Source organism: Pleurodeles waltl, chromosome 11 (genome assembly GCF_031143425.1).
Source record: "Pleurodeles waltl isolate 20211129_DDA chromosome 11, aPleWal1.hap1.20221129, whole genome shotgun sequence".
Lineage (NCBI taxonomy): Eukaryota > Metazoa > Chordata > Amphibia > Caudata > Salamandridae > Pleurodeles > Pleurodeles waltl.
The window spans coordinates 866068496-866081149 of NC_090450.1; the positions used below are offsets into that span (position 1 = coordinate 866068496).

The 12654-nt window shown below is 42.4% G+C and overlaps 1 protein-coding gene across 3 annotated transcripts in view; it reads right to left on the bottom strand.

Moving 5' to 3' along the window:
• Nucleotides 1-12654, bottom strand: part of SGSM1 (small G protein signaling modulator 1) — a 950757-nt gene that overhangs the window by 407185 nt on the left and 530918 nt on the right. For all 3 annotated transcript variants that reach the window (XM_069214718.1, XM_069214717.1, XM_069214716.1), the window contains exon 10: nucleotides 1905-1972. In XM_069214718.1, coding sequence (XP_069070819.1) covers nucleotides 1905-1972 — 68 coding nt within the window. The remainder of the gene's footprint in view (nucleotides 1-1904; nucleotides 1973-12654) is intronic.

Consider the following 12654-nt stretch of genomic DNA (forward strand, 5'->3'; position numbering starts at 1 on the left):
TTGCGAATCGTGACTGCAAGGCTGATGGTCATGAGGATTAAAGAGATGAAGGTAAAATGGCAATCTCTTTCCATGATGACTAATTGCAGGCTTTGTGGGTATAAACTTGAATAATTTAGCCATCTACTCTGCTGCTGCCTGGTATTGAGGATTGCACGTTGCACTTTGCTCAAAACTCTCTTTTTAAGCCAAGGTATAGGAACGTGCACTCAAGCAATGAATTTAGTTTTTACTATGAAATAACCTATTGACTTAGCAAAATTGGGAAAATGCATTTATCATACAAAACCTGCTGGATGCAAGTAGGCTAGTCTTTGTTGCACTTATGCCTATATTGCACTTAAGTCATTTTAACGTTTGAGTTCCTGCCTGCCTAACTAGTTTGCCGCATTTGAGTATATTAAAAAAAAAAGTAACATAATGAGCTGCATAGCGCACTAGGGACCAGATGTAGCAAGGCTTTTGCGCCTCGCAAATGGCGTTTTTCGCCGTCTGCGTGGCGCAAAAGCCCTCACGCTATGTAGAAACGCATTTTGCGAGTCGGAACCGACTCACAAAATGCGTTTCCGACTCGCAAATCGGAAGGGGTGTTCCCTTCCTATTTGCGACTCGCAACGCGATGTAAGTTGATTTGCGACCGCTTTCAACTCGCAGTTACCATCCACTTGAAGTGGATGGTAACTTATTCGCAAACGGGAAGGGGTCCCATGGGACCCCTTCCCCTTTGTGAATGATCACAAAAATATTTTTTCAGAGCACGCAGTGGTCCTATGGACCACTGCCTGCTCTGAAAAAAACCGAAACAAAAGGTTTTGGTATTTTTTAACAAGTGCAGCTCGTTTTCCTTTAAGGAAAACGGGCTGCAGATGGAAAAAAAATAACTGCTTTATTTAAAAGCAGTCACGGACATGGTGGTCTGCTGTCTCCAGCAGGCCACCATCCCCGTGAGTGCCCAGACTCGCAATGGGGTCGCAAACTGCGACCCACCTCATTAATATTAATGAGGTGGGTCTTTGCGACCCCATTGCGAGTTGCAGAAGGTGTCTGAGACACCTTTCTGCATAGAAAATTGCAACCCGCAATTTGCCACCTACCTACATCTGGCCCTATATGAGCTACAAAAAAAGTTATTTCATAGGCTAGTGCCCATTTTTACAGGTTGCAGTACAAGATTGTTGGACAGATATCTATATATGCGCCCGATCTCACGATATGATCAGATTCTGACTTTGCGATGCCCTGCACAAATTTTTGTAATGTATTTGCCGGTTTATCTTGCTCTTGCACGCTCACAATATCTGATGTTATAAAATAACCACCGGTCCCCAAAAATGAGTGCTGGACGGGCCCCATCGGCAATCATGTGCTCAACTGAAGCACTAGGGCCTGCTATAGCTTACAGACCGAAGTGCATCAGTAATCTCCAGAGCACAAGCATACATGTGTGACCACAGTCACCATTTAAAAGGACCTTGCACAAATCGTTCATCCAAGCATCATCGATTCTTGGCTAAAACACTGGGGATACAACATCCTATGCTACCTACCTTGCTGACAAAAGGTTAATGGTGACTGCCTAACCAGACTTTGTCTAACTCTGTCCAATTGTCAACCAAGAAAACCTTTTTTCAAATACTCTTTTAAAGCATATTGTAAACTTTGTGTGATTGAATGTGACGTCTTCTTCATCAATAATTGTTTTCCTATTAAGGGACCAGGAGCTGGTATATTTCATTAAATAAATTAGAGGCAGTCTCATTCACTAAGTATGTCACACATGGACTATGGCAATGCAAAATAACAAATACATTTAATCTGAGTGAATTTACAAGGAGGACAAGCAAATTTTGTCTTTTTCTCTGCTTTTCACATTTGCTTAGAAGCACTTAAAGAAAGATCCTTACCCTGTTGGTGACAGTGCAAATACACGATTTCTTCTAAACGAATAGTCATTGCATAGTCCCAGTAGACACTAGAAGGGATTAAAACAGTAGCTGATTTTAGCTTTTTATTTGCATTCAAAGACAAGAATCAAACAATGTGATTATACCATTAAACATTAACGACCACATTCATTTGGCGATTGGTAGCATTCCATAAACAACGCCCCCCCCCCAAAAAAAAAAGTGCAAGTGAAACATTTTTGTAAACCTATAACCAGTCGTGCCTCATGACAACCAGAAGGGGAGGTGCACAGGGGTGGCAGGCAATAAATAACAATTAATATTATTTTATTTTTTTTAAAACACTTACCTCCTCTGCTGCCTCGCTTGCAGGCAAAGGCTCCGAGCCTGCCCTGTGGCCAATCCTGACGCTGCTCAAAGCAGGATCAAAGCGCCCAGCCAGGGTGCTCCCAGGCAGACTGGGAGCCTGTGCAGGCTCTCTGCAGATCTCTGACTGCTATCAACTTCTTTGATATTAAGCCTCACAGATAAATCACACAGTTGAGAAATGAACGGCCCACAACAAGCACGAACTCATAAAACTATACTTATGCGGATTTTTTACAGACACATTTCCAAGTGTACTCTAGGTCCAATTTATAAAAACCTTTTGAAAGGAGTAGCAGAGCCAATGCACGTTCTCTCTTACTTTTAGAGTAGATTTTCACTTTCAAAGAACTCATAAAAATAGTTGCAGTACTCCTAACCTAGTCAACTGATTGTTCGCCACACAGATAGTTTACCTAGGTATAGCAGAAATGTGTAGTTGCACATTTAGCTGGTTTTTTTGCTTCTTGTTTCCAGGGAGAAAATATTTTTCCCCAATGAGAACCATGTGTTCTTCACACCAAATAAAGTTTACAAATAACACTTTCTAATCCCTCCATAGAGACACGAGACGGCCCTCAATAGGACCTGGTAAGCTGGCCGCCACACTGTGGCACAGCAGAGGTGATCAAGAAGTAGATAAGTTATCTAATGCAAAGTTCCATAGTGAATGGGTGGAGAAATTCACCAAAAACGCTTTCGCCAACATGGCAGGAGCACTCTCATTAAAACTGTGCAATGTCGACTGGCCCTCTTTGTCATGATGGCTTAGTTAGAATTTTCTCTCATAAAACCCCAAAATGAGGGTTAGGATCTGAAAAAAAATATACATATTCCTGATGCGCTGTAAGGTATTTCTTAGCATGTGGGGGACACTGTTCCTTTTTTCATACTTGGGACCAACAGGCCTTTGTTAAAGCTTTTGTGATTTCACTAAAAGATGTGCATTATCATAATGATTATCAACTTTCTTTATTCGTGTGTAAGAGATAATAATAAAAATAAACAAAACAAAAATAAATATAAAACATACACAACTATAAATTCATATGCTTACCATACAATACTGATGATTTGACTGAACCCCCTACTCCGAAGCAAACATGACCTATTTGGCTACAACTGTAAATAACAAAGAGCAACTCTACACTGGTTAAATGTATGCATCCTTATGCGCAGCGATAGAAAACATGATTTAAAAACGCTATACAATTTACAGAATAGAATACAATATAACGGAGATTAAGCAGAGGTGCCATCACAAACACATTTTCCTCACCTAAATAGTCATAATTCCCCAAAGAAAAACACAGCAAATAGCACATAGTACCAGTGCTAAATCTTGATAACACAGCCCTCTCCCAACTACTGCGTCCTAAGGTCAAATAAGGCTCTAAACACACAGTGAAAAATATTTTATTGTACAGATATTAAAATCCTTTACAATTTAAAACCAAAAGCAATCAAATAATACTGTACACAGCTAGAATAACCCTAGTTAGCAATGAACATGATATTAAATCACATATAAAACATAATACATCTTAATTGATTTGTCCACATTATCACTAATTTAAGAACAGAGCATTGATGAAAGCAATCCCATAGAAGAGGTGTAACATTGCACATAAGTATGATTAAATTGCTGCCGGGCTCCCTGGCAGGGCCCACGCCCACCTAACATGATAGCATAAAAACCAATCCCACATTCGTTTTTAAAATGGCATACTGCCGAGCAAGTAGTGTACTAAGTTCCAGACTTTCACTTTGACTACAAAGCCTTTCTGAAAATAATCATCTGACAGAGACCGTGTCGCCTTCACATAAAGCAGATGGATTGTGAAACAAAGACGATCTACCTAAATCAGAAAAAAAACTTAGCTGAACATATTTGAGCCACTGAATCTTCAGACGATGGTCACATCACAAACATTCATCAATGATGGACTGACTCAAAGTAGCCCTAGGGTTGTTCCACACTGAGAGCCATAACAAAAGGGGCACCAACTTATTATGGTCTTCACGGTACGGGAGAGCAAGGTCTTCATGACAACAATAGTGAGAAGTAGAATGTGGAAAGGAAAGAAGGCGCCTGCAAAATCTATTTTCCTCCATTTGCAGAGTACAACAAACTGTAAAGCCCCAAATCCGATTGGCATAGCCTGCAGTAGGAACGCAGTTTCTTATATACCTCTAAAAGAGAAGGAAAGGGCTCACCCCCACAGCCTGATAAATATTTTAGAAAGCTGACACATTTAGAAAACGTAGCAATGCAGTACTTAGTATTAGCAGCCCAGGAGCTGCTAGATTCAAACACAAGCCCTAAATAAGGAAAACTGGCCACACTCTCTAATCTGTTTCCCATTAATGGAGAGAGTACCTAACACAGAGTGGTTGGGACTGCAAGCACTAGTGTGGGACTTTGGAAAAGGTGTTGACAGATCAAAAGATTTCTAGCTTTCGCAACAAGAATTTTCAATTCCATTAAGGACACGGAGGCGAGGATTATGCTACCTCTTTCTTAACTGTCAAACGCAGCAACCAATAAAAAAACTTAAACTACATTTCCCATGAGGCAACAGCCTAGGTATCACCCCCAATCAGGGTCTACCCTATCCTATATATGTCACAGTCCTCCGGAGCCCATCCTCTTTCTTTCCTCATAATCAAGTAACTTCAACAAAATAAAGCCAACCATATCTTCTTCAGATTGGAGGAACAGCACAACCGGTGCAGAACACCAACTTTCAAGGTCCATTCCATGGAACACATTCAGGAAGTCTTCTCATCTGTAAATAGAAGCATAGTGCCATAATCTCTTGATAGAAGAAAAAACTGTATAAGGTTTCATAACATAGAGGGAGGGATACTCAACAATCTACATGTTATATCACAAATAATCATTATATTATTCATATCCTGGGTGGGATAATCCTCGCCTCCGTGTCCTTAATAGAATTTAAAATTCTTGTTGCGAAAACGAGAACATTTTTGATTCTATGCCAGGTCCGGAGGCTTCTGATTATGCTTATTTAAAGCTGATCTATGACTCCAGAAGTAACATCCACAATAGGTTTATTATAAAAAAGCTTAAATGTGGAATCTGAAGTCCAATCTGCGGCCCACACAATATCCTAGAACCTAGAACCCACATTAAAAGCATTTGAAACCATAGCCCCTCAAACAGAAAGAGGTCCAAAAATTGAAGTATCAATGCCTGTTTCCTGAAGCAACCATGTAATCCATCTGGCCAATGTTGCGGAAGATACAGGTCCAAACGCTTCTGAAGAGAAATCAATAGAGCTCCACTCGAATCCCTTCGAAATTCATGAGTGACATCTTCATACACTTTTAGTCATTTAACAACACACAATTTAGCATTATCTCTAAAACTTGGATAGGAAATACATGTAGAATTTGATTTGGTGCGCTTAGTAATTCTAAAAGAGACACCGAAGGAGTAAATACTCTACCTGGAATATCCAGAGCTTTAACATCTGATACTCTCCTGCAGGAAATAAGACAAAGCAACATAGATAATTTTGCAGACAATTGTTTCCTAGTTAAACCCTCATTGGCTGGCCAAGCCACTAGGAACTTCAATATAATATTAACATCCCATAAAACTGAATACTTAGGTTGAGGAGGACGCACCAATCTAATGCCACGTAACAACTTACAAATCAAAGGGTGTTCACCAATCGGTTTACCATCAACCCTGGGATGCTTTGCCGAAATGGCCTACCTGAAATTATTAATTGTTCTATAGGCTAATCCCTGCGCAGCCAAATGTGACAAAAAATCTGCGATCATATGCACAGAGGCCCCCACAGAATCCACGTTCCTTTGACCGCACCAATCCAACCATCGCTTCCAGGCTGAAGCGTATCTTTTATGTGTGCTAGGTGCCAAGGATTGGGAGAGAAAGAATTTAGTGTTTTCTGAAATTTGAGAGTCTTGTTCCGATCCCCCGAGATTCTCCAAGCCATGAGGGATAACTGCTCATCCAGAAGGAGAGTATGTGGAAGGACCATCGGATCCGACAACAGATCACCAATCTCTGAATCCGAACAGGAGCCGCACAACAAAGGGCCAACACCACTGGAAACCAAGATTGCACCTTCCAACAAGGTGTCACCAGAATCATTTCCACCTTTTGTCGAAGTACCTGGGAGAGAAATCGGTGAATCATTGAGAAGGGAGGAAAAACATAAGCCAGTTCCTCCGATTAGCTCTGAAGAAAAGCGTCCGAGCTGAGAGCTTGTGGGTCTGGTCTACAGCTGTAAAACTGCAGGAGATGCGCATTCAGACGAGACGCGAACAGGTCTATTGAAAAAGGACCCCACAGATGATTGAGAAATTGAAATACCCTGGGATGCAACCTCCAGTGGCTGACATCCCGAAGATACTGGGAATTCCAATCCGCCCTCACATTCACTGTGCCCGGAATATATTCCGCTGTAACAGAGATCTTATGGGCTAGACAAAAGTGGCAAAAGTCCTTTGCAATCTCTACTAACATCTTGGATCGGGTTCCCCCCAGCTTGTTTATGTATCTGACAGCGGAGATGTTGCCCATCTCCAAAAGAATACAACACTGGGATTTGACCGGAGACAACGTCTTCACCGCAAAAGAACCCGCCAGGTGTTCCAGACAATTGATGTGCATCCGAAGCTCCTCCGGGGACCATGACCCCCTGTTTCCGTCTGTCCACATCTGGCTCCTCAGCCCCATCTGCTGGCATCTGACTCTATGACTACCTCCAGAACTGATGCAAAAATTGCTCTGCCATTCCAGGCATCCATATGAGTCAACCACCAAAGAGTCTCTGTTCGGGCTTCCTGGGATAACATTACTTGCTTTTTTTAATTTTATTTTTAATGTCGTATAGATAAATGATAAGCCGGACACCTTTCTCTCCAAGCCATTGAACGACTGGACGCATTATCTTGGTGAAACACCAGGGGGCTGAAGATAGCCCGAAGGGGAGAGCTGAAAACTCGTAACATCTCGTTCTCCAGAAGAACTGAAGAAAACGTCCAGGAGGAGCGAAGATGGGAATAGTCAGATAAGCATCTTTGAGATCTAACCGTACCATCCAATACCCTTGCAGCAAAAGGTTCCGAAGGAGATGAATACCTTCCATCTTGAAATGTCGATGGGCAATCCAAGAACTGAACTGGCAAAGATTCAGAACTAATCGAGAACCCCCTTCCTTCTTCTGAGCCAAGAATACAGTGCTGACGAAGCCCCTGGGATAGGGAAGAGAAGGAACAATCGCTTCTTTCTGAAGCAAGGCTTCGACCTCTTGATCTATGAAAGAACTCTCTTGTTGGGGAAAAAAAAGGAGAGGAGGAGGAATGGAGACCTGCTCTGGATTTGAATCGAACTCTAGATGATAACCTTGGATGGTTTCCACAACCCATGCATCTTGACTGATTAGGGACCAACTGTTTACAAACAAATCCACTCTGCCCCCCAGGACCACTTACCCGGAAGGAATAAGAGTTACCTGGTTGGGAGGCAGCTTGATTATACTGTCCTCCTCTGTTAGGTCTCCTTGGGTTACGTCCTCTGTATCCACAACCTCTTGCCGGGTGGAAATTGGCATTGGCTTGATATCCAGAGGAACCTCTGCCTCTGTAGTAAGGTCTGGAAGTCTGGGGACTGAACCGGTCTGACGTCTGACCTCCGAAACGCCCAGGACTGCGAAAAAGGCCACTGTTGAAAACCTTTTTGATGGACATTTGAGCCTTGTCTAGTGCCGAAAAGGTGGCTACATATTTAGCCAAATCCTTGACGAATCTATCTCCAAACAGGAGTCCATTAGCTGAAGGTCCCGCAGGAGATGGTGCCAATTCGGTCAGCTTAGGGTCTAGTCGTAGAAGGAGGGATTTTCTACGTTCCGTGGTGATAGCACAGTTTGCATTCCCTAGGAGACACATGGCTCGTTGTGCCCATTCTAACAAAATCTCCGGATCAACACCTTGCGATTCTTTAGCTTGTACAGCCAAATCTAGTATCTTGGTAAGCGGGCCAGAAATATCTAATAGTTTGTCCTGGCAACTTCTCAAAGCCCTGTCAATACCCTTCTTGGGGTCTTTGGCGTACTTTTTTAAAGAAGGTTCCCATGTGTGGGTCAAGTTCCGGAGTTTCCGCAACCTTGCCAGATAAGGCTGGACAGGGACATTCCAAGCGGAGGGTGTTCCTAACCTTGTTCTCAAAACTTTTCCTTAATTTAGCTTGTACATATTCCACCGCCTCCTGACATGGAACCCATTCAGTGGAGCAAGGGTGCATGATATTGTCAGGGTCAAATTGTAAATGTTTCCCCAGAGGCGGAGATGCAGAATCTTCGGCGTGATTTGCCTTGCGTTTACGCTTACCCTGTAGTTTGTCCTGAACAGGGGACTTATCCGAATTAGAAGAGTCTGAATCAGAGTGCTGGCTAGTGTGCACTGAAGGGGTAGGACGCATATTCGTAATCGCTTAAGATCGAGGTAACAGTCTGATCTAGAAGGTCGTCAGATGACCGGCCAGGCTCATTTGTATTGACCTCAATTGGGGTGGGTTTCCCCGAGCCTGCGTCAAAGCACCTAAATCGAAAATTGAAAATATGTTGTGCAAATGGACGTAATGCTTTGACCAATCAAGTGCCTCCACAAGGCGCTCTTCCATATGTTGGTCATAATGACCAGCATCATACTCCCCATATTGTTCATGATCCCTGAAGTGGGCCATGTCTCTGTGCCAATTAATATTTTTGAGGTCCCAAATGCACAGTGAAATTGGAGGGAAAAAACAAAATTCCTCAAGTAATATAGAATCTGCTGGTCAAAAAGAGGAGGGAGGCACAAGTAAATCACTTCTTTCCCTCAAGCGAAAGCTCTATAGTATTTTTACAGCCCCTCCGGGCGTATACTGAGGCAAATGCAGGCAATAAATCCTTTGTGTTAGAAATGTCTGGGGAATCCGCTTCTGCTCGCCAGGAAGACGCACTCGCAGAGGGGAATTGCCAGTGCAACATCCGAGAAGGCTCTGACCGAACAACGCAAGGCATTTGGAGTCTGAGCAAAGAGTACAGCGTTGTCTGTATAGACGAGTAAAGTTATGGGAACTGGGTGAACCTGGGGGACATCTCGGGTAGCAGCTTTCAAATAATTATTGCGTTTATTAATGTATAGAATAAACAAAAGAGAAGGTAGAAAACACCCTTGCCTAACACAGTGCAAATTAGCTGGGTCAGACGGTTCGCCGTTGGGTCCAAATTTGAGCGTTGGAGACAGATTCTGATGCAAAGTGGATAGAAAATGAACAAGAGTTGAATTAAGCCCAAGCTAAAGTAAAATCAACCATAACTTGGCTTGGTTGCCCTGTCAACGGCGGAGGACAAATCCATGAAGGCTAGGTACAATGGACAGTGCCTAGCTGTGGTATATTTACCTATAAGCAGATGCACATTTAGATACTATTCAGTTGTACCTATTCTCTCTCTCAACCCATACTGACAAGGGGATAATATATTATTTTTATGCACACATTCCTTTAATCTGTTAAAAATAACCCTCTCAATAATTTTAACAGTTGAATCAATCAGGGTACGGGTTTGTAACATCTGGGAATTTTTATAGCTTCCTTTTGTAAAAATAGGGACAATTATAGAACTAGACCCTGAAGGAGGGAGTTCAGCTGTATCTATATTAGTAAATACATTGACCAGTAAAGGAGCCCAAAAATGGATGTGGTGGTCAACACCCTGTGGAGATTCCTATTTGCACGAGAGCAAGAACTGTTGAGCCAGCATTGGGTTTCTGAAACAGTTGTGCGTGTTGACTTGAGTAAAGATTTTTTAAATTAAATTGCATATAACCATAAACTAAGGTCCTAAATTATCTTCCAGATCATTATCTTGCAAACAAGGCAAAAATACCTAAATTAGCTTTTATTAATCAATCCAAAATGTATTTGGCTTGGGCAAATGCCAGACTAACTAAGCCTATTATGTTGGGGCAACGGCTGAGTAAAATTATTCTCGGACACCTTTACGAAACCCAGTTGATTATGATACCCAAATCTAACATCCAATGTGCCACTCTTTGCTAAACACTGAAACATCCCACAAGACAAATGCATAATCTATTGTAAAGCCACAACCTCTTCTGTGGAACGTCGGAATCTTAGGCTCACTGTCATATTCAGTCTCATGAATATTAATAAGGGCAGAGGCCAGAACATAGTGGCCTAACTCTATACCCCTGGTATCAGAGGAACTCAGTTTGAAACAAAGCATCAAACTAATTTTGGGTGGGTGCCTAATTCATTAGTGGGAAAAATAAATTCAGCCCTAAAATCATTGCATATCATGACATTATCTAGCGAACAAGAGAGTCAACCAATCCCTGATAAACTTTCTGAAATCTACCATAACAAGGATTAAAAGGATATGCAACAAGAGAAGGCTTATAAAAAATATCCTAATGAAAGAGGATGAATATGCAATTGTTCTGAAAATGAAAAACTGGGCCTAACTAAAAGACTGTGCATTATGGTGGGGTCTTTGAAGTTAAAAATAATACAATCCCCAGACAGGGCATTCGGGAACAGACCAACCCACTCCACCCTTCTGGTCATAGGTATTTGCTTGCTGTGAGTGTTGCTGAATCCCATATGCTCACATAACCAGTGAAGTACCTCACATAACCAGTGAAGTACCTTACATATCAATTGTTCATTGACTCATCTTGAACTATTCTGAGCTTGGGATCATTGACCAGGACTAAAACATATGGGATTACAGCAGGAGGAAGCTCCAAAATAGCCAACGTTTGCGAATGTCCAACTTCTGCAAAGAGTTTTCCTCCTGAGAAACCGTCTGGGAAGAAGTACCCACGCCATTACTAGCAGTATGCTCAGAGTTAGTAAAGGTATGAACATTAACCAGAAAAATCTAAGTGAGTGAGGGGGAAAGCGCTTGGGGAACAGAAGTCAGCATAAGGGATGGGCCAACAGAAATTCAATTGCCAGTCTTTACCTGCTGTTTGCCTAAGGAAGAACCAGGCCTGCTACACCTGCCACCAGAAGGAGCGCCCCCTTGTGCAACTGGAAGGCCACCAGAAATATTACACAAAGAAGGTTGCACCATGCTCATATCGATTACATCCAACCGATATAAAAGCGGCTTAAGCTCCACTTTTAATAGTACTTCAAATCTGGCACATAGGTCATTCAAACGGCTTGACTCACTCAACGATACCAGAGTACTGCATTTAGTGCTAACTCCTTTTTTGGCACAACTCTCCTCACCATGGTCCCCCCCCTCATTCTTTCTGACTCGTGGTTCATTTGGGGGAGGTGTAACATTACGTAAAGGCAACATAACTGGATGATTGTTCTTGTCCACACAAATATATATGTTCCCCGTCTGTAGTGGCACAAAACTCAACAGTTTCCAAATGACTGTGCACAGAGGACAAATCAGCCCCTTCAACTGGCAGACTTTTTTCTGTCAGACGATCTCTTTAGTAATCATCCCCACTGCACGATATAGTTGTCCCTTTGGTTGCAGGTTTATTCAGTTTTCCTCCTTTGCATGATTGAAAGGGGTTAATCCACAAAAATAACGAATGAAAGAATGTTCCAAAGGATGATGGGTGAAGATGGACCTGCTCTGGGCCAGGTCTTTGCCTGGACACGTGCCCTGGCGCGTCCATTGCTGTGGGTGGCAGACTCTGATTTATACACCCGTCCGGCACTAAACAGCTCCCCCACCTCCTGTCTGGTAAAGGATTGTGATCTCTTTAACCCTGAAGACCTAGGAAAAAGCAGTCTGCGCAGCCGGTGGCAGGCTCTGATTTATACGCTCGCCAGGCAGCAAACAGGTCCCCCACCTACTTGCTGGCAAAGGATTGTGGGATCTGCAGGTGGCAAGCTCTGATTAACATGCCTGCCCCCCTCCTGCCTGGCAAAGAACTGTATTCTGTGTAGTCCTGGAGACCCAAGAAAATCATCCCATGAGGTGCATTGATATTAATTAATATTAGTCAGTCTGCTATGATATGTAGAAGTGTTTTTTTTCTATCCTAGGCTAACTAGGTCTCAGTTAGGCCTCAATGTCATCTTGTTCAAAATGGATGCCAAATCATGATGTTAATTCTGTGTTTATATTCCTGCTTGATAATATGGGTAGCAAGATATGATTTGTTTAATTGTGTATGTCACTGATCTCGAAGGGCTGCTAAAGAAAGCTTAGGTGCAAAATAGTCTAAGGCCTTCTAATTCCACACTGTATTACATTCATTCACAATGGTTTTCTCAAGTTTATATAACTAGTTATTTTTAGCATCTACCAATGACATTAGGTCAGAAGGGGCAACTGGGATATGT